At 45.3% G+C, this 26,740-nt stretch overlaps 1 protein-coding gene across 4 annotated transcripts in view; it reads right to left on the bottom strand.

The window, feature by feature from the left end:
- Positions 1–377: 377 nt before the first annotated feature.
- KIAA1755 (KIAA1755 ortholog) overlaps positions 378–26,740 on the bottom strand; it is an 88,472-nt gene continuing 62,109 nt past the window's right edge. For all 4 annotated transcript variants that reach the window (XM_040330549.1, XM_040330550.1, XM_040330552.1 and 1 more), the window contains exons 14-21: positions 25,345–25,594; positions 23,789–23,878; positions 21,491–21,712; positions 13,073–13,243; positions 10,980–11,157; positions 8,344–8,457; positions 6,657–6,890; positions 378–823 (exon numbers count right to left, since the gene is read on the bottom strand). In XM_040330549.1, the coding sequence (XP_040186483.1) occupies positions 669–823; positions 6,657–6,890; positions 8,344–8,457; positions 10,980–11,157; positions 13,073–13,243; positions 21,491–21,712; positions 23,789–23,878; positions 25,345–25,594 (1,414 nt within the window). In that variant the 3' untranslated portion in view covers positions 378–668. The remainder of the gene's footprint in view (positions 824–6,656; positions 6,891–8,343; positions 8,458–10,979; positions 11,158–13,072; positions 13,244–21,490; positions 21,713–23,788; positions 23,879–25,344; positions 25,595–26,740) is intronic.

Genomic DNA, 26,740 nt, shown 5'->3' with positions numbered 1-26,740 from the left:
GCCGACGCAACTTACAGGAGCAAGTGCAGTATTCACAAAGCACTTGCTCCGTAAGTTGCGGCGGCGTAGCGTAAATGGGGGTAGCGTAAATGAATTAGGCGGGCTTGCGCCGGAGGATTTACGCTACGCCGCCGCAACTTTACAGGCAAGTGCTTTGTGAATCAAGCACTTGCCCGTAAAACTTGCGGCCGCGTAACGTAAACGAGATACGTTACGCCGCCGTAGTTTTACTCCATTCTACGAGAATCTGGCCCACTGTTGTCACATGAGAAGATATAAATATTTACACAAATGTGAGGGGTGTACTTACTTTTGTGTAACATTTATAGACAGTGTACACATCCACACATTTACTAATTCAATAAAAAAGCAAAGCCTTTCAGATTTGCAACCCAGTGCAAATGGCTCTTTATTTCATCAGATATTTCCGACGCAAAGAGACCGGATGAATTGTTCCAAAATAAATACAGGTATCTGGCTAAGGGCAGGAAAAGAATTTCACAAGATCTCAATATCACGCAGCCACACGGAACTTCGAGATTACATTGGTAAAGTGTTCTGGCGGCCACTAGAACGTCGCATATTTATTTACACGTATAAGAAATTCATATAAATAGAACAGATGAGTTGTGTAGACATTTGGATGATTGCTCCCTAGTTCATCGCGCTCATGGGATGTTGTTTGCCGGGGGCTTGTCCATAGCGTGATGGGTACGCCAGCAGTCCAATGGATAACACACGTTGTTATGGCCGAGTGGTAGGTGGCTGGAATCCGGTGAGCTGAATCCACTCACACTTCCCTCGGAAGAGCCTGAACTGGCCGCTGAAATACACCACAAAAAAAAATCTCAATCGGTTCATTTTTATGTAAAATATACTGAAATGGACTTATTACATATAAAATATAGCAGACAAATGTTAAACCAGAAGGAAGGAAAAAATAAATAAAAACATTTTTTTTTTTTTGATGTCACAATATAGAGTATACGATTTCCTATCACCTGTGCCCAGTCTTGCCACACAGAGTTAATCCAGCTCTGAGCAATCCTCTTTTATTGTTCAGTGAAATAAAACGGACTTACAGAGAAAAACCTTAGTCCGTTCCGCCCCCTTGCTGTGAGTGACAGGTTATTTACTTATTTAATGCACTAGCCTGGAGACGGGCATTATTTTTTAATTATCACCCCCACTCCGTTTCTGAAGTCAACTGGATTTTGACTGGATGTTAGTGATCATAGCAGAATTTAGTGTAAGGAATACATAGGAAAAAATGCATGTTGACAAGGGGAGTGTAGAGGAGAGCGACCCCACCCACTGAGCTCCAGACAACAGACCCACCCACAGAATCTGCAGTTTTTCAGTTCTTATAACAGACAGAGGGGAGACATTTGACAGGTAAGGATACATGCAGGAGACATCTATATCCTTATAGATCAGCACTATGGCAGTAGTTTAGAAAGGATGAGAGTGGCTTTACATCCACTTTAACCTTAAGGACCGGGCCTATTTTTCAAACTTGTTGTTTACAAGTTAAAATCATTTCTAGAAAATTACTTAGAACCCCCAAACATTATGGCCCGGATTCACGTAGAGCGGCTCATCTTTAGAGCGGCGTAGCGCATCTCATATGCGCTACGCCGACGTAACATAGAGAGGCAAGAACAGTATTCACAAAGCACTTGCTCCCTTTGTTGCGCCGGCGTAACGTAAATTGGTTGGCCTAAGCCCGCCTAATTCAAAGTAGGAAGGTAGTGGGCGTGATGTATTAAAATGAAGCGTGACCCCATGCAAATGAAGGGCCAAACGAACGGCGCATGCGCGCGCATGCTCAGAATCATGTCGCATATACTCCCTAAGATACGACGGCTCAATGCCTACAATGTGAACGTAACCTACGCCCAGCCCCATTCACGTACGACTTACGTAAACGACGTAAAATACGACGGCTGTTCCCTGGTCCATACCCTAACATGACTTACCCCTGCTTTATGAGGCTTAACTTTATGCCGGACGTACGACTTACGTAAACGGCGTAGATTACTGCAACGGGTGTAAGTACGTTCGTGAATCGGCGTATCTCGCTCATTTACATATTCGACGCGTAAAACAATGGAAGCGCCCCTTGCCGGCAGCGTAAATATGCGCCCAAGATACGACGGCGTAGGAAGCTTACGTCGGTCGGATGGAGCCAAAATTCAGGCGTATCTAGCTTTAAGAATCAGGCGCATAGATACGACGGCGCATCAGTGCACTTACGCGGCGTATAGAAAGATAAGTCGGTGTAAGTGCTTTCTGAATCCTATATATATTTTTACGAACACCCTAGAGAATAAAATGGCGGTCGTTGCAATACTTTTTGTCACGCCGTATTTGCGCAGCGGTCTTACAAGTGCATTTTTTTGGAACAAATTCACTTTTTTAAATTAAAAAATAAGACATAACAGTAAAGTTAGCTCAATTTTTTTTATATTATCAAAGATGATGTTACGTCCTGGACTGTCTTGGTACTAATAACATTGACACATATGGTATCATAAAAATTAGTTTATTACATATAAAATAATATACAACATTCTAAAAGACAACAAGCCATACCCCACCCAAAAACAACAAGTTACTGCTAACGGGTGACCCCATGAGATTTCTGTTGAGGTGGAGTGTAGCAATATCCTCTACCGGTTTCGCAGACTCAGCCGCTTCTTCAGGAGGAATAATCTGTATAGCAGATAGTATAATAAACCAGAATGTAGTAAACAGCAAACAAAACAATAATACATGTAATGTAAACATTGCATACACTTATTGTTATATAACAATAAGACCTGCTCACCCAATAATAGGGCCGTAGACTAATAAAAAGTGTATACAATGTTTACATTACATGTATTATTGTTTTGTTTGCTGTTTACTACATTGTGGTTTATTATACTATCTGCTATACAGATTATTTCATTTGCACCAGACAACTCTGCTTCAGTTTTTGTTTATATTGTAGCTGTGAATCTCCGATGAATCCACTAATATTGTGAAAATATGCATTAGTTGTAATGCTAGAAAAAAATAGATCTTATTCTTTCAAGTCAAGTCCTTTTATCTTTCAGGCTGCATTGACATCTAAGTAGTTCCCCTGCGGTATAACGTCAGAAACCACAGGGAAGCCGCAACAAAAAAATAAAAAATCAATCAGCTCTGTTTATATTTGTTGCATTGCAGCGTTGTGTTATAGAGAAGACAACATGCAAATTTACTACACTACATGCATTTTGGTGTCCAAAGAAAGTAAGGCACAAATCCAGCCAAAGCGTCTTTCCTTAGGGCTTGCTCAAACGTGTGGCCAGTCGGTGATAAAAGAAGGCAGTTGAGTGACAGACAGCCCCCCTACTGCCCACCTAAACAAAGACATGCAACCACTCAGGGGCCAGGCTGTACACGTGCTGCTGAGCAAATCCTATTACAGTTAATGGGGCTGCCACGTCCCTGCTTAGTAGGAAAACAGGATAAGCACATTTCCCGCTCACAGAACGGCTGTCTGCCTTTTTTCTGAACAATCGGCGTGTCCTGGCGTCCACCTGACCCACTGATTGGCTCCCGCTGTGTTCAATTACAGCGAGAGTGGGTCACCAGAGGTGCGTGCGCCCCAGACCTGGAAATGTCAAATCACGTACTAGGTACGTCGTTTGGCATAGAGCGGCCGCCCTGCTGCAGTATATGCACATGGGGTGGCCGGTAAGCGGTTAAAGAACAGCATCATAAAGAACTGCTATTTTTTATTAACTGCTTGCCGACCAGCCGCCTCCCTGCGCGAGAGCCCGTAGCTATACGTCGGCTCTCGGAGCGGCCACTAGGCCAGAGGCGCAAGCCCCCCACTCGCCCCCGACTCCCGTGCATGTGCCCGGCGGGCGCGATCGCCACCGGGCAAACGAGATCGCTCGTTACAGAGCGGGGACCGGGAGCTGTGTGTGTAAACACACAGCTCCCGGTCCTGTCAGGGAGAGAAATGCTGATCTTCTGTTCATACAATGTATGAACAGAAGATCAGTCATTTCCACATGTCAGCCCACCCCCTACAGTTAGAACACACCCAGGGAACATACTTAACCCCTTCCCCGCCCCCTAGTGTTAACCCCTTCCCTGCCGGTGGCATTTTTATAGTAATCCAATGCATTTTTATAGCACTGATCGCTATAAAAATGCCAATGGTTCCAAAAATGTGTTAAAAGTGTCCGAAGTGTCCGCCATAATGTCGCCGTACCGAAAAAAAATCGCTGATCGCCGCCATTACTAGTAAAAAAAAAATATTAATAAAAACGCCATAAAAATACCCCCTATTTTGTAAACGCTATAACTTTTGCGCACACCAATCAGTAAACGTTTATTGCGATTTATTTTACGAAAAATATGTAGAAGAATACATATCGGCCTAAACTGAGGAAAAAAATGTTTTTTTTTTATATTTTTGGGGGATATTTATTATAGCAAAAAGTAAAAAATATATATTTTTTTCAAAATTGTCGCTCTATTTTTGTTTATAGCGCAAAAACTAAAAACCGCAGAGGTGATCAAATACCACCAAAAGAAAGCTCTATCTGTGGGGAAACAAGGACGTAAATTTTGTTTGGGAGCCACGTCACACGCAATTGTCAGTTAAACCGACGCAATGCCGAATCGCAAAAAGTGCTCTGGTCTTTGACCAGCAATATGGTCCGGGGGTTAAGTGGTTAAAAACATTTGTTTATATAATTTTTCATTCTTTGTTGCATCTCTGTGTTGCTGTCTTCCTGAGCCCTTTTTTGCTGCCATGCCCTGTCTAAATGCACAAGAGCAATGCTTGTATGGCTGTTCTTAGGCTATCCACCCAGCTCCTCCATTCACAGAAGCTGTACTAACAGCAATTTCATGGGGGGGACAATTAAAAAATATTTTTGCCCTGAGTTGGGCTTTAATTGCTAGCAATAGTGTGATTGGACTCCTAAAGATCGCCCATGTACTGTTTAGCTAAGAGACCTTAGACTGGACACAATGGGCCAGATTCACAAAAGGGATACGCCGTCGTATCTCTGTTTCTATCTATGCGACTGATTCATAGAATCAGTTACGCATAGATATCCATAAGATCCGACAGTTGTAATGGACTTACACTGTCGGATCTTAGGATGCAGTACCGCGGCCGCCGCTGGGGGGGAGTTTGCGTCGTAAACCAGCGTCGGGTATGCAAATTAGCAGTTACGGCGATCCACAAAACTTTTTCCCGTCGTTAGGTCGCCGCAAGTGTTAGTTTGCCGTCGCAAAGATAGGGCACCTTTTACAAAGTGTAAAATTAGTACACCATGTAAAAGTATACCCGTCTTTCCCACGTCGCTTTTGAATTTTTTTTTTTAATTTTTTTTCCCGCCGCAAGTCTTTTTTTCACGTCGCGATTCACAAAACGTTGGCGCGTCGTAATTTCGCGCAAAGCACGTCAGGAAATTTGCGTCGGGAGCATGCGCAGTACGTCCGGCGCGGGAGCTGCCTAATTTAAATGGTACCCGCCCCATTTGAATTGGCCCGCCTTGCGCCGAACGGATTTAGGATACACCGCCGCAAATTTCCCGGTAAGTGCTTTGTGGATCGGGCACTTAGCCTGAAAATTTGCGGCGGTGTAACCTAAATCGGTTACGTTACACTGCGCCACCTGGCTGTGAATCTGGCCCCTAGATCTGACAAAAAGAGAAGCAATAGTTGAGGGAAAAGTAGAGAGTAGCTTCTTTACATTCCTTGTAAATAAAGAATACCACCTTGCTAGTGTAGAGCATGCTGCTAGGCAAATTCACTTAGGTTCCCCTGTAATCAGTGGAGCAGAGATTGATTATCTAGGGCTGCTCAGTGTTTCACAGGCTGCTGTTCTGTTACTTCCCCCTGTCTCCCTAGAGGTCTCTTTCAGTATAGTGGGAGGAAGAGCAAAACAAGTAGCCTAAATATTTATGGAACTCCAGCCAATACCTGGGAGGTGTGCCCAGAAGGTGGAGAGAGTTCATAAATAGCCTGAGGCCTGAGCAGCAGTGCAGTGTTCCTAGGTCCAGTCCTGAAGAAGGAGACCCCTGGTGGGGGGGCTCTGCCCCCCTTGTGTCTTAGAGGAAGACTTGTGGAAGACACAGAGGTCCCAGCTAGGCTTAGCTGGGAGGGTTGGGAGTATCTCACTGGAGAAGGGCAGGAGGAAGTTGGAGGGAAAGAGTCCATCTGTCCTATGGGGGTATGCAGGCCCGTCGGAACAAGACAGGCAAAACAAGCAACTGCTTGGGGCCCCGAGCTGGCCTGGGGCCCCAGCAGGGCTGCAGCCTGTAGCGTGGCCGAGCTCCTCTTCCTAGTTCCTCCTGCAGTCCAGCACCGTAACCTCGCGGTACAGGAGATTCAGTTTCTGTTCCCGGCCGGACTGACAGGAAGTGCACACACTCAGTGCTCGCTTCCTTTCAGTCTGGCCAGGAACAGCAAACTGAATCTCCTGCTGCGCGGTATGCGGTAGGGAGGGGGGGTAAAAAGAACATGGGGGGGGGGGGGGGGTAAGGCAGTCAAAAGTACTACCCAACGCTTATCAGAAAAAGGACTAACCGTTCGGCGGCAGTAAGTAACACGTCCTTTTCAAATCGTAAAGCATGCACAATGATCTTATCTTTACTCACTTAAGAAAACGTTGGCCTCCTTTTCATGGAGCGGTTCTGCCCTACAGCATCTCCAGGGCATGTCAGATCCATGCTGGGGGCTGAGAGAACCGCGGCCAGAGGAGGTTGAGGAACACCCGCCTAGAGAAACGGCACTGCTAGCGCTGCTCCTGGAGCCCACCGACATGGAGCGAAGCGGAGGAGGAGATGTGGGGAATGGTAAAGCAATGGCCGGGGGGGAGTGTAGATTTTCATCTGGGAAAAGAAAGATGAAAAAAAAAACGAATTACAGTAATAATTCACAGCTTTCATTGGGTTCACCAACAGGTTTTGTATTACCACCTAGAATCACAGTCGTGGTAATAAGTAACATTTTCAAAAAAAGAAGTCAGTGTTACATCTTTATGCTTTAAACAACGAGTTTCCCGTCTTAAGGTGGTTGAACATTTAGTAAGACGTGATATTTTAAAGATTTACATTCTGAAATAAATTAAACAAATTCCTGAAATGTTAACTCTAATGTACACACGACTGTTTTTCGGGTTCTAAAAAATAAAGTTTTTTTTAATGTCATTAAAAAACGATCGTGTGTGGGCTCCAGAGCATTTTTCGGGTTTTAAAAAATGGGCACATTTTTTTTCGAACATGCTCTAACTTTTCACAATGTTTTTAACGTTGTCGTTTTTCGGGTTGTAAAAAATTATCGTGTGTGGGCTTTAATGACGTGAAAAACCTGCACATGTTTCGAAGCACGTTATGAGACAGGGGGCGCTCGTTCTGGTAAAACTACCGTTCGTAATGGAGTAAGCACATTCATCACGCTGTAACAGACAGAAAAGCGCGAATCGTCTTTTACTAACAGGAAATCAGCAAAAGCAGCCCAAAGGTTGGCGCCATCCGCATGGAACTTCCCCTTTATAGTGCCGTTGTAGGTGTTGTACGTCACTGCGCTTTGCTAGAGCATTTTTTTTTCACGATCGTATGTATGCAAGGCCGTTTTAATGATGAAGTTGAAAAAAACGTTTTCTAGAGCCTGAAAAACTTTGTTTTTTACAACCCGCAAAATGATCGTGTGTACGCGGCATCAAACTTAGCTTCCTACATAAATAACACTAATCCTCTTTGCAGCCCTAACATTAGCCCTCCTTGTAAATCCAACACTAAGGCCCCGTACTCACGACCAAACATGTCTGCTGAAACTGGTCCACAGACCAGTTTCAGCAGACATGTTTGGCCGTGTGTTGGCCCGAGCGGACCATTTTCGGGCGGATCGGACAGGTTTCCAGCGGACAACTGTTTCCTGGACTTGCTTTAAAACAGTCCGCTGGAAACCTGTCCGGCCGGACATGTACGGTCGTCTGTACAGACCTACCGTACATGTCCTGCCGCCATTGTCGCGGCGACACCACGTCATCAACGCGGCGACACCGCGGACACGCCCCGCGTATTGTTTACGCGCGGACTTATGTTCGATGGTGTGTATAGCCATCGAACAGAAGTCCCCGGGCAGTCCCCGGCCAGACATGTCCGATGGAAACGGTCTGCAGACCGTTTTCATCGGACATGTCCTGCCGTGAGTACAAGGCCTCAGTCTCTGTGCAGCCCTAACCCCTCTTTTACACGGACTAGCTGGGGGTGGTAAAAACAAATTATGGAAGAGCAGAACTCACACATTGTCTGAAATCCTTCTACCCAAAATATATATTACCTGCCCCTCCGGTCAGAGGGATGGCCCTGCTACTGATGGCCGCTTCGCTTGGCTGGATGTCAGTGAAAGGTTTACATCCCAGACCTGAGAACGCTCGCTCCTGTCTGCGCATCTCTGCGGTACAATAATGCGGGGCGTTAGTAACTTGGAAATAAAGCAGAAACAAGTTAAAGGCTATATAATAAATTGTCCTATCCTATCCATAACCACTTCCAGGCTGGGCCAATTCTGGCATTCCTCTCCTACATGTAAAAAACATCTTTTTTTTTTTTTGTTACTAGAAAATTACTTAGAACCCTTAATCATTATATCATTTTTTTTAGCAGAGGCCCTAGAGAATAAAATGGTGGGCATTGCATATTTTTATGTCACACAATATTTGCACAGCAGGTTTTCAGATTGAAAAACAAAAAAATACACGTTAACGAATTTTAATGCACAAAAACGCAATATAATACCCAATTGTTTGGTAAAATATCAAAGAAGATGTTACGCCAAGTAAATAGATACCAAACATGTTATGCTTTAAAATTGCGTCCACTCGTGGAAAGGCGCCAAATTACGTTACCTAAAAATCTCCATAGGCAACGCTTTAAAAGCCGTTACAAGTTTAAGTTTAAAGTTATGCATTAGGTCTGGCGCTAAAATTATTGCTCTTGCTCCGATGTTCGTGGCGATACCTCACATGTGTGGTGTGATCGCCGTTTACATATGCACGTGGGACCTACGTGCACATTAGCATTTGCATGTGAGTATGAGGGAACAGGGGCATTTTATTTTTTCATTTATTGGTAAACAGGGCTAAAATATATATCAATAAACAAAGTAAGATTTTAATCAATATCTCAATGAACACAAGAACAACTGCTTAACCACTTCAGCCCAGGACCATTTTGCTGGTCAATGACCGGGCCACTTTTTGCGATTTGGCACTGCGTCGCTTTAACTGACAATTGCGCGGTCGTGCGACGTGGCTCCCAAACAAAATTGACGTCCTTTTTTCCCACAAATAGAGCTTTCTTTTGGTGGTATTTGATCACCTCTCCGTTTTTTAGTTTTTGCGCTATAAACAAAAATTAGAGCGACAATTTTGAAAAAAATTTATATTTTTTTACTTTTTGCTGTAATAAATATCCCCCAAAAATATATAAAAAAAAAAATTCCGCTAATTGCATATCCTTGCCCTATTCTGTAGACGCTATAACGTTTGTGCAAACCAATCAATATACGCTTATTGCGTTTTTTTTTTACCAAAAATATGTAGAAGAATATGTATCTGAATACGAACTGAGGAAAATTTTTATTTATTTTTTTAAATTGTGATATTTATTAAATCAAAAAGTAAAAAATATTGTGTGTTTTTTTCAAAATTGTCACCCTTGTTTTGTTTATAGCAAAAAATAAAAACCGCAGATATGATCAAATACCACCAAACGAAAGCTCTATCTGTGGGGGGGAAAATACTTTTTAAAAAATGTATTAAATTAAAAAAATGTATTTGGATACAGTGTTGCACGACCATGCAATTGTCATTCAAAGTGCAACAGCGCGGAAAGCTAAAAATTGGTCTGGGCAGGAAGGGGGTGAAAATGCCCGGTATGGAAGTGGTAAATATAACGCAGGTTACTCTATTTTTAGTCGCTGTTAGGCCACGGTGAAAACAGATGTGTCTATAAAATAATAATGGGCCAGATTCTCGTACAATTGCGGCGGCGCAACGTAACCCGTTTACGTTACACCGCCGCAAGTTTTCAGTGTAAGTGCCTGATCCACAAAGCACTTACCTGTAAACTTGCGGCGGAGTATAGTAAACATGTCCGGCGCAAGCCCGCCCAATTCAAATGGGGCGTGTACCATTTAAATTAGGCGCGCTCCCGCGCCGGACGTACTGCGCATGCTCAGTTTAGAAATTCCCGCCGTGCTTTGTGCGATGTGACGTCATTTTTTAGAACGGCGACGTGCGTAGCGTCCATTTGTATTCCCGGACGTCTTACGCCAAAACAAAAAAAAATTGAAATTCGACCCGGGAACGACGGCCATACTTTAACATGGCTCAACTAAAGTTAAGCCATGTTAAAGCAGGTGTAAATTTGCGACGGGAAAAAATTACTAGCGACGACGTAACAAACGCGAAAACCGCCGTGGATCGCCGTAAATGCTCATTAGCATACCCGACGCAGGAAAACGACGCAAACTCCACCCAGCGGAGGCCGCGGTATTGCATCCTAAGATCCGACGGTGTAAGTCAATTACACCTGCCGGATCTTAGGGCTATCTATGCGGAACTGATTCTATGAATCAGTCGCATAGATACTCTGAGAGATACGACGGCGTATCAGAGATACGCCGTCATATCTCTTCTGTGAATCTGGCCCAATATTTCAAGCTAAGACTGCACCATGGGAAATTGTGTAACACATCAGTGTAAATTACAGGGCTGACTTGATCAATGACAATGCCTATAAAAAGAACGCAGTGTCCTTGGCGACATTAAAGCAATCTAAGCTTTCAGAAGGCAATAAAAAAAATTGACAGCTACTGAGCCTTAAAAAAAAAAAAGTGCTTCATTTCAATAAGATCAATATTATGAGTCTCATCATCATATATATTGATGGGTAGCATCTGGTACAGTTCACCTCGGTTTTTTATTGCCTGGTCCCACAGAATCTTCTGTATGTCCTCAGTCCAAGCTTCCTTGACATCAGCAGATGGAGCCTGAAAGGTGTACGTGTCCTCCGATTTCCTCCTTCGAAACCAGATTTCAAAGCAGAGTCCACTGCCTCCCAATGTGTGAGTTAGGCCGATTTCTGAAGTCTGAGAAAAGTCAAGGATGGAAGATACTGTATATTAAAGTGTTACTAAACCTGGGAACCTGCATTCACTATAGCTGGTCTCCCACCGTACACAGAACATGGAAATACAATTATTATAGAAAATATAAACTGCTAAATACCTTTTCTCATCAGCAGTATATAGCAGTCTTGTGACTTCTATCAGTACCTGGTTAAGCTTGTAGGAGGAGCTTTCATACTGCACTCAGCTGTCCTATCAGGATCAAGGACCCCTGACCCTCTGTCTGGTCAGTGATGAATTGCCCTGTGCTGATTACATGCACTCTCCCAAGAAAGAAAAAAAACTCTCTAGCAATACACACCAAACTGAGCATGTGCAGCATGACTCCAGGACTCTGTCTTATCCAGGCCTGTTCTAGAGAGAGTAGAAGAAGAGGAGGATCTGTGCATACAGAATCAAACACCCTTATGACTTCTGCCAGTGTCCAACCAAGCACCGGTTAAAGCTTGTAGGAGAAGTTTTCTGACTGTCCGATGAGACTGCAGGACTCCTGACCCTCTGTCTGGACAGTGCTGATTGGCCCCTATGCTGATCACATGCATTTTTTTTTTTACACTTCTTTTAAAAAAAATTATCACTTTTATTCCAATTACAAGGAAGGTAAACATCCCTTGTAATAGAAAAAAAAACATGACAGGACCTCTTAAATATGAGATCTGGGGTCAAAAAGACCTCAGATCTCATATTTACATTAAAATGCAATAAAATAAATAAGAAAATGTCCCTTTAAGCGATTTGACCTCACCTTCACCCTGCAATGGTATGGAGACGGGTGGGGGTCATCTTCCCCTCACTCAGCTACATCCCACACAGGGAGAAGGATCCGGTTGCCTTCACCGCTGCCGGTGGCTCCAGTAAGAGGCGGAGGGCACCGGAGCACGGCTGGGGGGGCCTTTCCCGCCACCAATAAAAGTGATCTTGCGGCGAATCCACCACAGAGACCACTTTTATCTGAAACCGGACCACTCACTGAAGAAGTACCGACGTATAATGTCGTGAGCTGGTCCGGAAGTTGAAGCAATTTTCTTTCTTTCAACTTGTAGTTGAAGGAAAGAAAAACACATAGGCCCGGATTCACAAAGCACTTGCACCGACGTATCTCTAGATACGCTGCGTAAGTGCAAATATGCGCCGTCGTATCTGTGCGCCGGACCCACAAACTAAGATACGCCTAAAAACAGGCTTCAAACCACCGACGTAACTTGCTTACGCCGGCGTAGCGTACGCGCACATTTAGGCTGGACGCTCCCATTGTTTAGCCATTCAAATATGCAAATGAGGGAAATACAGCGATTCACAAACATAAGTGCGCCCGACGCAGGCTACGCGATGTGCTCGTAAGTTGTACGTCCGCCGTAAAGTTATGTCCCATAAAGCAGGTGTAACCCAGAAGCAGACATGCAAAGATCTGCACCAGGGAACTCAAGCCGGCGTATTTTACGTTGGACGTGTGTCTGGCTGGGCGTAGGTTACGTTCATGGCGTACGCAGTGATCCGGCGTATCTTAGGCAGTTGTTCTGACGTGGTTGTGAGCATGCGCAGAGGGATGCGTCCACGTCCCGGCGCATGCGCAATTCATGATACGTATCTGTCTGGAGCTCGGAACCATCATTTGCATGGGGTCACGCCTCATTTGCATGGCTCACGCCCACTTCCACCTAGGCCGACTTACGCCTTCGAAACCCAGCGCAGTTTTGGGAGCAGTGGCTTTGTGAATTCCATGCTTGCCTCTCTGTGCTGCGTCGGCGTAGCATATATTATTTGCGCTACGGCGGCGTAATGTGCGCCCGCTCTCTGTGAATCCGGGCCATAATGTATGGCCTGCCTTAGAGAATGCTCTTATCTTATCAATAGCTACAAGAAACCATTGGATTACCTTGAAGGACTGTTTGTACACATAGATTTCTCTTCCCGAGGCAGATTTTTTGGTTTTACTGAACAGAATCAGGTCTTCAAAGAGGAACACCCTCCTCAGGCACTTTCTCTTCCTGTAGGAGATCACAAACTCCCCTTGGCATAGCAGTCGGCCTTGTTCCTTCAGGTTAACCTAAAAATAGAAGTGAGCGTGACAAAAAAAAAAAAACACAAGGGCATTAAAAAGGGGATAAATATAGTAAAACCAGGTAAAAAAAAGTATGTCAGTGTGTTTCATCTGCTCTACTGCTCTACTTATTTCAGAAATAAAAACCTTTTACAATGATCTTTTTATTGGTCCTGAGCATGACAAATGAGTATTAAAGTAAACCTCAGGGCCGCCATCAGGGGGGTAAAGGCATTACATCCGTAAGGGGCCCGATGATCCCCAGGGGCCCGGCTGGACCCCCTCCCGTTTTTTTTTTTTTTATTATTATTTCTTTTGTTTTTTTGCATTACACCTGTAAGGGTCCCCAGGGCCCCTTACAGGCCCGGCTTTCAGGGCAAAAAAGTGTGCGGTATACGCCGATAAATACGGTAAGTACAGCCATCCATAGGAATCAATGGCTCTATGCAGCTGTACACAGGTACTGTATATGCCGGTTTTTTGCATATGCATACGGATGTACAACCCTAGATGCAAGCTGTATGCATGTGTGTGCCTATGAAAGTACCAGCATAAAGCTGTATACAGCCATTGAGTTCTATGGGTGGGTGTAGGTCCATATGCATGTTCTCTTTTTAATACAAGTACTAGCGTACATTGATTTTTATGGGTTGCTGTAGGCCCCAGGAGTGGGGCATTATGCCCAAATTTTACATTGCATGGTCCCAGGCACCCATGTTCATGGAAAGGGTGTGGGTGCTTGGGTGTATTAGGGTAGTTTAGTTCATTTCATTTAACGTACATTTTTTCTTATGATCATTAATATATGCTGATGGTTTTTTAATTTTGATATTTATTTGAAATCCACTAATTAGGGGGTCTAGGTTCATCTTTAATTGCTTGCCTTAAGTCATACTGTGCTAATTGGCTGTAAAGCCTAATGGCTTATTAATTCGGAATTCCATGTAGACAGCAAAATCAATGCAGATATGTATCCTATAAAGAGAACCTGCCACCACTTTGCACGTTCTCAGTTAAAATGACCATATAATACTGTACTTTTTCGGGCCAATTTCTTTTAAAAATTGGAATGGACTCTGGCACATCCGGGAATGTCTAATGCCAAGGTTCATCGCCCCTCGTTTCTGCTCCCTCTCCCTTTCTTCTGCAGCGACCCCCAGGACATTTGCATTAAAGGTCAGATGAACAGCCCAAGGCATTGCATGGGAACCTGGGGATGTGTGGCAACCATGGCAGACCAAGGGATAGGCAGAAAAGATGGCCGCCTTAGGCACCTTTGCAGGAGGACCTGAAAATGTCAGGACCAGACGAATGTCCTGGATCAGGAGGACTGGGACAGGCCATTCAAACAATTATTTTCCATTGAATTGTCATTCAAAATGTTACAGCGCTGAAAGATGAAAATTGGCCTGGGCAGGAAGGGGGTGAAATATACCCAGCAGGCCCAGACTGGGACAAAAAATAGGCCCAGGCATTTTAGACTGAGCAGCCCGGGGGGGGGGGGGTTAATGATGGGATGTGGGGTACACAGCACCCTGCACCTCTGGACCCCTTTACATTACACAGCACCCTGCACCTCTGGACCCCTTCACATTACACAGCACCCTGCACCTCTGGACCCCTTTACATTACACAGCACCCTGCACCTCTGGACCCCTTTACATTACACAGCACCCTGGCTTGGCTGTCTGGCATAGGTGTATAAAACTCAACCATAGGCCGCTTTCACACAGACACGTTTTTCAGGCGGTTCAGCGCTAAAAATAGCGCTGCTATACCGCCTGAAAAAAGGCTTTTACACTGAAGTGGTGCGCCAGCAGGACCGCTCCAAAAGTCCTGCTAGCCGCATTTTTGAAGCGGTATAGGAGCGGGGTGTTTAACACTCCTATACCGCTCCTTCCCATTGAAATCAATGGGAAACCGCGGTAATACCGCCGGCAATGCGCCTCTGCAGAGGCACATTACCGGCGGTATTAACCCTTTTTCGGCCGCTAGCAGGGGTTAAAACCGCACTGCTAGCGGCCGTATATGGCGGTAAATACGACAGTATAGCGGCTCTATACCGCCACCACACCTTCGCTGCCCTGTGTGAAAGGGGCCAAAGTGAATGAATTTTTTTTTTTTTTTTAGACAGTTCCCATGTATATCTTTTCACTGTGTATTCAGCTGTTTGCCTGGATTTCAGCTTTCGGTTATTAAATATTAATACATTCGCAAGGCAGAAAGCTGCACTGGGAGATCATTTCCCAGGGCACAGGGCCGCTCTGGCGGCATGTTACGCGCACAGAGGTCACTTCACGCTACGTGTGTTCAAGCGGTGAAGATGCTGATGTTGGGATTGGATGACAGGTGACATGAAAGCGGTGACAGGGAATACATCCAGGACAGGTGTCCTGTTCTTGCAGCATGTGGTTGCGCTTGTCGGGGGACAGGATAATCTCAGAGCTGTTTGTAGTAACATCACTAGCCTGGTTACCCCCTGTTGACCTTAGTTGCGCTCTCCTCGCCGGGGATTTGTCCATATTGTAAATGATGCTCTTCTCCAGCAGCTTCTAGATAATCCTGTACTCTGTCTCTGTCCCCATGTGATATCTTCGCTGTGCCCCAGTCCATTGCTGCGTGTATGTGATTAATCTCACTCCTCCTCTTGTCTCCCTCTGCTGCGTTCCGAGCAGTTACTCTTGCTGCTCAATATGTCTCGCTCTCCCTTATGTCCCCTCTCGCGCACTGGTAATCCACTTTACCTCTAATAGCCATAAATGCTTTGACGCTGCTGATATTACATCTTCCTCGCTACATTTCACTGCGAATGTAAAACCTGTCTGTCACCTATCTGCTTCCAAGGGGATGGAAGGAGCAGATCCTATGTAACCATCTACTCAAAGATGTAAATAATCTATTGAGGCAATCGGGCTTATTAAACCGCGTAAGGGCCGCCCCACGCACATGTTCTGCGACAGAGCGGCCCTTCTGCGCAAAATTACATACAGGTACGTGATTTCGTGAACAGGGTCTTGGGCGCATTCGGGCTGTGATTAGACACAGCGAGAGCCAATCGGCGTTTGCGGCGGACGCTATGTCCGACTGGGACCCGCCGATCGTTCTCTGGAGCGTCAGAAGGGGTGGTCTGCCTATGTAACCAAAGCAGACCGCTGTTCTGTGAGAGAGGAAGATGGAGATCTTGGCCCAGATTCACAGAGAGCACGGCGCACATTACGCCGCCGTAGAGTAACCCCTGTACGCTACACCAACGCAGTGTGATGGATTAGGCTAAAATCCCTATTTTCAAATTAGGCTAATTCTTTTTATGATTAGAATCACTGAAATGTTCCTCTTTTCCTTATACTGTTCATTTGTTTTTATACGCATTATGCATATGTATGTATGGGTATGATCAATACTGCTTATTTTCCTTGATAAGATTTATCAGATATTGTTTTAAAGTTATGAACCCAGCATTGAAAATATGAAGAAGCAGATATTACATTGTAAAAGTTACCGTTTGAAATGGAGTAACAAAAGGACATGTTATTAAGAGCAGATGTCATCCCCCCCACTCTCCACTCTAAGCTCTCACTCCCAAGCCACCCCTCCCTTCTAGATTCCTCAGTTGTGTCAGGAAAAGCCTTCCCCTCCCCCTCCTTTTCACTCGGATCTCCTGAAAGCTTGTGGAGGAAACTTGTCTGCTTTACTGAGGGGACTTTATGCCACATGACAAGAAGGGTGTGTGCAGCTTCCCTGGAATGGACTTGTGAGGAGAAACCATCCCTTATATGAACTGACCAATGACAAGCTTCATGCCAAGGACAAGCCACACAGGGGAGGAGGGTAGAGTGGGTGTATCTGTATATTGTGAACCAATCAATGCATGTTTTGTGATTCTATGTTTTTAATAAAGCTGTGTGGGCCATAGCTCGGCCCTCTCTTTGGCTGTTGACGTTGGAAGGTGAGCATGTGAAATCTTTTTGTCTGGTTCACATATTTCACCATAGTAATTTGAATCAGGCCGTAGGAATGGGTTAGCCCTGAGATTGTCAGGAAATCAATTAATTAGTCCACATCAGCAGCGCAGAGAGGCAAGCATGAAATTCAGCAAGCCAGTGCTCCCAACGTTGCACCAGCGTGGCGTGGGTTTCAAAGGCGCATGCCGGCGTAGGTGGAAGTGGGCGTGACCCATGCAAATGAGGCGTGAACCCATGCAAATGATGGGCCGAGCGCCAGACAAGTACGTATAACGAACTGCGCATGCGCCGTGACGTGGACGCATCCCCCTGCGCCTGCTCACAACCACGTCGGAACAACTTCCTTAAGATACGCCGGATCACTGCGTACACCAAGAACGTAACCTACGCCCAGCCAGACACACGTCCGACGTACAATACACCGGCTTGTGTGCCCTGGTGCAGACCTTTGCATGTCTGGTGCTGGGTTGCACCTCCTTTATGGGGAATAGCTTTACGCCGGACATATAACTTACACGCACCTCTCGTAGCCTGCGTCAGGCACACGCAGGTTCGTGAATCGGCGTATTTCCCTCATTTGCATGTTTGAATGGCTAATCAATGGGAGCGGCACTATGCGCCCAGCCTAAATGTGTGCCCACCCTATGCCGGCATAAGCAAGTTATGTCGACAGGGTGAAGCCTGTTTTTGGGCGCATATCTGTTTGTGGGTCTTGCGCACAGATACGACGGCACACATTTGCACTTACGTCGGCGTAACTTGTTATACGTCTGCGTAAGTACTTTGTGAATCTGGGCCCTTGTGAAACACAGATTTGTCTGCCTCCAATTACAGCACCCCCCCCTACAGTTAGAAGGCACACAGTTAACCCCTTGATCGCCCCCTAGTGTTAACCCCTTCCCTGCCAGGGACATTTATACAGTAATCAATGGCTATTTTTTTAGCTCATTGTAAAAATGTCAATGGTCCTAAAATAGTGTTAACAAGTGTCCGGGGCTGAAGTGGTTAATAACCTGGGAATTAAGGGTATGACCTGATACCAAATATTAAAGAAGTGGATCCTTATACAAACTAAATAGTTGTGTAGCCATAGATTTGATTGAATAATAAGGTGACAATATTACATCATATATTACAGTGCATAAATTGATAAAAAAAATATTAAAAATAAATAAATAATAAAGTGACAACAGTCCCACATATTTAAAGTGCATATGGTGGTATAGTGCAAATAGTCCTTTTCTTTGTGCCAAAAAGTGCAATAGTGTTTCAAGTCCCAATACTGTGGTGATCCACCTCCTGGGACTTGGACACCACTTAATTCTCAGGTTATTAATTATTAGAACACAACAACAACTAGGAGGAGCAAGCGCTGTTTAATTTACTTTCCTATGTGTCCGATTTCCCCCCTGCAATGTCGCAGTCCCGCTAAAAATTGCTGATCACCGCTATTACTAGCAAAACAAATAAAGATTCCATAACAATATCCCCTAGTTTGTAAACGCTATAACTTTTGCACAAACCAATCAATAAACGCTTATTGGGATTTTTTTTTACCAAAAATATGTAGAAGAATACGTATTGGCCCAAACTGATGAATAAATTTGATTATTTTTTATTTATTTTTGGATATTTTTTATAGCATAAAGTAAAAAAAAAAAATTCCGAAATTGATGGCTTTTTTTTGTTTATAGAGCAAAAAATTTAAACTGCAGAGGTGTTCAATGACACAAAAAGAAAACTCTACTTGTGGGTAAAAAAGGATGTACATTTTTTTGGGGTACAGCGTCGCATGACCTTGCAATTGTTAGTTAACCTCCCTGGCGGTATGATTATTTCAGAAAAAAGGTGCTGAAAGCGGTACCATTATTTGCAAGGAAATTTGGTGTTTTATATTGTAGGCCTGTAATTCTTAGGAATAACTCACTTAAATCTGACCAAACAAGAGTCTAGTAGGCATCCAGGGACAAGGTAAGTAACTTTGTCTGTGGCTGCAGCGAGGCGAGCCGAGTCTGACTCGGGGTTACCGATCGTAGCCAAAAAATCTCACCCCGAGTCAGACTCGGGAATACCGCCAGGGGGGTTAAAGGGGTTGTAAAGGAAAAAATGTTTTCCTAAATAGCTTCCTTTACCTTAGTGCAGTCCTCCTTCACTTACCTCATCCTTCCATTTTGCTTTTAAATGTCCTTATTTCTTCTGAGAAATCCTCACTTCCTGTTCTTCTGTCTGTAACTACACACAGTAATGCGAGGCTTTCTCCCTGGTGTGGAGAAAGCCTCTTGAGGAGGGAGGGGGTGAGCAGGAGTGTCAGGACACCCACTAACACACAGCTCCTTTCTCTATCTGCAAAGTAGAGAGTGTCCTGACTTGCCTGGTCGCCCCCTCCCCCCTCAAGAGGCTTTCTCCACACCAGGGAGAAAGTCTCACATTACTGTGTGGAGTTACAGACAGAAGAACAGGAAGTGAGGATTTCTCAGAAGAAATAAGGACATTTAAAAGCAAAATGGAAGGATGAGGTAAGTGAAGGAGGACTGCACTAAAGTAAAGGAAGCTTTTTAGGGGAAAACAAATTGTACCTTTACAACCCGACGCAGTGCCGTATCGTAGAATTTTGTTCAAAATGTTTCCATTTGAGGATCTTTGTTTTATTTTCAAATTGAAAAGTGGGGTACATACTATAAGAAAATTGGGCGAGTAATTGGCCGGTTTTCCTCAATGTTTCACAGCAAGTTGGAACGGAGAATAGAAATAATACAAAGTCGGAATCAGATGTCAAAAGTTGTGTACACACTATAAATTTTTCTTTTCCGATTGTGTGCACTAATATATATATTACAGGTACGTGCGCGGTTAATTTATGCAGCACTTTACACATATATACTGTATATATATATATAAGAGCTGGCAGATTTTGGCCCCCCCAAAAATCTGTGATTTTTAGAAAAAAAAAAACTTGATTCACGTTTCGAATCAAGTATTTTTTTTCCTGGAGTTTTTAGGCGAGGCCGCGGGTTCGCTCCGCGGACTAGGCCGAAGCCGCGGCCTCGCCTAAAAAATCCTGCCGCAGCTCACCATGATCCTGGGAAAAGCCCACGACCGGCGTCCCAGGAACGCGGCGAGCTGCGGCAGGATTTTTTAGGCGAGGCAGCGGCTTCGGCCTAGTAATAAATAATATTTTTTTACTTTTTGCTGTAATAAATATCCCCCAAAAATATATATAAAAAAACGATTTTTTCCCTCAGTTTAGGCCGATACGTATTCTTCTACATATTTTTAGTAAAAAAAATCGCAATAAGCGTTTATTGATTGGTTTGCACAAAAGTTATAGCGCCTACAAAATAGGGGGTCGTTTTATGGCATTTTTATAAATATTTTTTTTTTACTAGTAATGGCGGCGATCTGCACTTTTTATCGGTACTGCGACCTTATGGCGGACACTTCGGACACTTTTGACACATTTTTGGGACCATTGGCATTTTTATAGTGATCAGTGCTATAAAAATGCATTGATTACTGTAAAAATGTCACTGGCAGGGAAGGGGTTAACACTAGGGGGCGAGGAAGGGTTTAATTATGTTCCCTGGGTGTGTTCAAACTGAAGGGGGGGGTGGGACTGACTAGGGGAAATGACTGATCGCTGTTCGTACATTGTATGAACATGCGAGCAGTCATTTCTCCCCCTGACAGGACCGGGAGCTGTGTGTTTACACACACAGCTCCCGGGTTCACGCTCTGTAACGAGCGATCGCAGGTGCCCAGCATTGATCGCTCCCGCCGGGCACGCGCGTCGGCACCAGGGGGCGCGCACGTGCACCCCTAGTGGCTGAAATGCGAAATCACGTTCTATTACGTGATTTTGCGCAGCCGAGCCGACCTGCCGCCGTAAAACGTTTTACGGCGGCTGGTCGGCTAGCGGTTAATGACTGATTATATTTAAAGTTGCACTCTGGGCAAATGAAAAGCAGAAATGAATGCAGTGCTTAGACCAATCAGTGTCCTGTATTCACATGCGCTGACAAGGAAAATACTGATAATACGAAAAACAAGCAAGACGATCCCATCAGTCTGCTTCTGTTCCTTCACTGTCCAATCACTATCCCCATATGTACCGTTGTGTACCAACTGCAGTGCACAAAACAAAACTCATATGAAGAGCGCAATCAAGAAGTCATACTCCCAAGTGATAGTATCTCCGCTGTTGTGTACTGTATACTTCAAACAGGATATTGATCATATAAATAGTTTATTTTTACTATAACACAAAGAGGCTCATTTATTGTCATTCTCTTACATCACAGTCCTGAATGTCATCCATGGCAAGCAGATCGTTTCCATGGCGCAGCTGGAATCGCACGACTTCCCGCGCAGCCCTCATTTCCCCCTCCCGTGTGTTCTGTCCCTTGCACTCCCACTCCATGTCCTGCAGGAGCAGGCTGTACTTGCTGATGCGCTGGATGGGTTTTAGCAGGTAGGAGGAGAGATCCATCTTGTCGGCCAGTTCCTGCTGCTTTCTCTGCAAATACACAATAACCACATAAGTTGTATTATAACTATTGTACAAAAGTGATTCCCTTACACCCAGGGCCGTTTGAAGGAATTTGGGGGCCCCAAGTAAGAAGCGGCGGACAGGGGGGGGGGGGTTTCTCTGTGGAAGCATTTTGTTTTAAATGCTCATTGATTCTGCTATAAACCGGGTAGTACCGATAAGTGGGGGGGGGGGGGGGGGGTGCGCTGCTGCCGCAGAACGGTTAGTACTTTTTCTGATAAGCGTTGGGTAGTACTTTTGACTGCCTTCCCCCCCCCCCCCCCGTTCTTTTTACCCCCCCTCCCTACCGCATACCGCGCAGCAGGAGAAACTGAATCTCCTGTACCGCGCAGTTACGGTGCCGGACTGCAGGAGGAACTAGGAAGAGGAGCTCGGCCACGCTACAGGCTGCAGCCCTGCTGGGGCCCCAGGCCAGCTCGGGGCCCCAAGCAGTTGCTTGTTTTGCCTGTCTTGTTCCGACGGGCCTGCTTACACCTACGATCCATGGAAAATCATTTTGAGGTGAACTGTTTTATTAAAGAAGTTGTGATTCTGTTTAGTCAGATTTGAGATTCAGGTCCTGCTGACAGACAGCACAGGCAGGTTCTGGACCTCCCTAACCTGCTGTTAGACATGCATCCTGTTTTTTTTTTTAATAAAACCTACCGTATATACTCGAGTATAAGCCAAGTTTTTCAGCACATTTTTTGTGCTGAAAATGCCCCCCTCGGCTTCTACTCGAGTCACCTATTTGCGCCTGATCTCCCGAAATTTGGGGACCCGGTACCGGCTGTCCCTAGGTCCCCTGGACCCCAAACTTGGCACACATATAGCCCCACTCTTCCTTTCTAAGTGTGCAAAGTTTGTTGTCCGGGGAACCTACGGCCGGGAGCACCGATTTTTCAAAGCCGGGCACCCCTTCCATAAACTCCCATGTTAAACTGTAATTTCTCCGGTGACTTTGGGGACCCGGTACCGGCCAGTCGTAGGTCCCCTGGACCCCGGAACTTGGCACACATGTAGCCCCATTTCTCCTCTACAAGTGTTAAACGTCAGTCTAGTCATGTACACAGTGAGGCATGGGCATAGTGAGGCATGGACACAGTGAAGCATGGGCACAGTAAAGCATGGGCACAGTAAAGCATGGGCATAGTGAGGCATGGGCACAGTGAGGCATGCACATGGACACAGTGAGGCAAAGTGAGGCACAGTGAGGCATGCAGATTGACACCCTAGCCTTATACTCGAATCAAGTTTTCCCATTTTTTTTTGGTAAAATTAGGTGCCTCGCCTTATATTCGGGTTGGCTTATACTTGAGTATATACAGTATGGGCTAGATTCAGAGCCAGTCGCGCCGGCGTATCAGTCGTAACTCTGAATCTACGCCGGCGTTAATTTAAGCGTATTCTGGAAACCAGATACTCTTAAATTAGGCTAAGATACGAGCGGCAAAAGTCTCCTACGCCGTCGTATCTTAGGTTGCATATTTACCCTGGCCGCTAGGTGGCACTTCCGGATTTTTTTTACGTCGTTTGCGTAAGGCTTTTTCCGGCGTAACGTTACTCCTGCTATATGAGGCATATCCAATGTTAAGTATGGACGTCGTTCCTGCGTCGAATTTTGAAAATTTTACGTCGTTTGCGTAAGTCGTTCGCGAAAAGGGCTTCGCATAAATTACGTTCACTTCGAAAGCATTCACTATTTGCGACGTGATTAGGAGCATGCGCACGGGAATACGTTAACGGCCGGCGCATGGGCTGTTCGTGAGAAACGTAATTTACGTGGGGTCATGTTTTATTTACATAAAACACGCCCACCTCTTGACAATTTGAATTCGGCGCGCTTACGCCGACAGATGTACGCTACGCCGCCGTAACTTAGGGCGCAGGTTCTTTGTAAATCCAGCCCCAGCCTCACTAAGTTACGGCGGCGTAGCGTATCTGAGATACGCTACGCCTGCACAAACTTACGGCAGGCTTTCTGAATCTAGCCCTATGTTGTCATTTCTCTTTAAAAGGACATTACCACCGTCCCTGATACCCAGCTATTTCTCCTGGTCTTACCTTAAAAAACACAGCCCCATGCTCTTGTAGTAGCCGGTCGGATTGAGGCTTGTTCTTGCTGTAGAACGCATACAATCCAAACTGTTCTTTCTATAACAGAATGCAAAAGGTTACAAGAATTTAACAGATTATTTTTCTTACAGAAGGAGAAGAAAAAGAGACACAATCGTTTTTTACTCCCTTTAGAATTTGGCATAAAGTCTATTTTCTAGTATTTACAGATTTTTTTTTTATAGGCATTATCCACTCTGCAATCTGTAACAGATATCTCTGATGCCTCGTACACAAGATCAGTTTTCCAGACGGGAAAAACTGTGAGGAGATCTTTTGGCCGGGAATCCTCTGATTTTTTCTGACGGGAAAACTGCCCAAAAACCGCCGGACAAAAAAAGAGAACCAGTTTTTGCCCAGCGTTTTTTGGCAGTTTTCCTATGGGAAAAACTGCGATGGAGCATACACACGGCTGGGATTCCCGGCCTAAGCTCCCTCGCAGTTTACCTATCGGGAAAACTGGCCGTGTGTAGGTGGAAAGACAGAACCGAGCAGGTTCTCGGCTTTCCCCTCGGGATTTCCGACGGGAACAAGCTCTCAAATTTTTGTTGTCAGAAATTCCGACAGCAAATATCCGATAGAGCTTACACATACATAAATCTTTAGGGGCAGATTCACAAGGATCTGCCCCGGCGCAGCGTATCTGAGATACGCTACACCGCCGTAACTTACTTTGTTTCGTTTGAATCCTCAATGAATTTGCGCTGTAAGTTACGGCGGCGTAGTGTATCTCTCACGGCGTAACGGCGCCTAATTCAAATCGGCGAGTAGGGGGGCGTGTTTCATTTAAATGAAGCGCGTCCCCGCGCGGAATGAACTGCGCATGCGCCGTCCCTAAATTTCCCGCCGTGCATTGCGCTAAATGATGTCGCAAGGATGTCATTTTTTTTAACATAGACGTGAATTACGTCCATCCCGATTCACGGACGACTTACGCAAAAAAAAAAAAAAACTAAATAAACGCGGGAACGACGGCCATACTAACTATACGCCGCAAAAAAAAATTCTAAATAAACTCGGGAACGACGGGCAAGTCTAACTATACGCCGCAAAACCCCAGCTTTAGCTATACGCCTGAAAAAGCCGACTAGAGATGACGTAAGAGAATGCGACGGCCGCGCGTACGTTCGTGGATCATTGGAAATAGCTAATTTGCATACTCGACGCGGAAAATGACAAGAACTCCACCCAGCGGGCGCCGAAGTATTGCATCTAAGATCCGAAGGCGTACGAAGCCATACGCCTGTCGGATCTAACCCAGATGCCGTCGTATCTTGGTTTGAGGATTCAAACCAAAGATACGACGCAGGAAATTTGAAAGTACGCCGGCGTATCAGTAGATACGCCGGCGTACTCGCTCTGTGGATCTGCCCCTTAGGGTTTATGATGGTGGTAGAGAAGGATGGATTTAGGTACAGTCAATTTTCGCAGTGAAAGTAAAAAACTGTCTATCCACTGTAAATCATGCCTAAAAATTGGGCTGAGGGAGATAACCGTTCACTCACATGTTTGAGGAAGCATCGTCCCACGTGACTAGGGTCTCTTCTGCAGCTGGTAAGCTCCTGGAGGAAGACATGACTGTGGAACTCATAGATTTTTTCTAAATTTCCAAAGATGGCAGCATGCTGACCACGTAGGGCTGGTGGGAGGTCAGGCTGATCCATCTCACACAGGTAGTGTGAAAGAACGTAACCCAATGAACACACGTAATCTCGCTCAGTGGCAAGCAGCTCTTCCATTATTCTGTGGAGTTTCCTAGGAAGGCATTAATAAAATATGAAATATGAAAATCCACATGTTACTGGGATATAGAAGATACAGTTACAACAGACAGGCAGTACAGAAAAGAGGTGTATGCATTGATGGAGTATACCTGCAGGGGCGTCCCTAGGGGGGGGCCAGAGGGGGCCCTGACCCCCCCAACATCATGCTGTGCCCCACCATGTGCCCCCCCCCCCCCCCCCCCAAAAAAAAAAAAAAATTTTGTATTTTGCTCCCCGAGAGGGAGAGCGTCCCCAGTCAGCTCTGCGGGGGATTCCTCCCCCTCCCTCTGCTCGCCATCACTGCATAATGCGAGCACTCACACAACCAGATATTCTAGCCTGGACCGTGTTTAAGTGTGTGCACTGCAGACTGCAGTACACTGTAATCACTGAACTACATTATCTCCATCCCTTCTCTCTCCCCCCCCCCATCTGTCTCCCTCCCCCTCTCCTGTTCTTTCAAAACATTCACAATTTACTTTCACTTTCAGTTAGGCAGATAATATATGGTGCAAATTTCTTTCCTGCATCCACAGATTGCAGGAAAGAAACTTGCATGATTCCCCCATCAACAGACAGTGGTGACAGGGGAATATCCCTCCTGCCCAGCAATTGTATTCTCCCGACAAACAGTGATTATCACCAGTGACTATACAGCAACCACTAGTGATAATTATAAGAGAATCTGCTCATTAATGGTTCAAATCTCAGCCAGTTTCTGCTGAACCAGCTGAGATTTAAACTGTCTATGGCTGGTCTTAGCTCTTAGGCAGCCCATACATTGATTAGCACTGTGGAGTGTCGGCTTCCTGGCGGGATTGGGCATGTGGGATTTCAAACACACCCGAGCCCATCTCTATGGGTTGTAGACAGTTGAGCTCCCTGCAGGTTGCTTAGCAGCAGTGGACCCTTCTCTGACATGCTGATCGAGATGCAATCCAGGTGATATACACCAAAAAACCGCGCTATCACAACACAGTAATTTCAGGCAGCGGCTAGCGTGTGATGACAAGAAAAAATAAAACAATATAAAAAGCCGCGCCAATCCAGGTGATGCTCTTAGTCAAATCCTAGTCATAAATATCAGTGATTTTATTGATCAAAGCCCACACTTTACAGGCATAGAGCCCACACGGCT

Source organism: Rana temporaria, chromosome 12 (genome assembly GCF_905171775.1).
Source record: "Rana temporaria chromosome 12, aRanTem1.1, whole genome shotgun sequence".
Lineage (NCBI taxonomy): Eukaryota > Metazoa > Chordata > Amphibia > Anura > Ranidae > Rana > Rana temporaria.
This window is presented reverse-complemented; position numbering and strand designations above follow the sequence as displayed.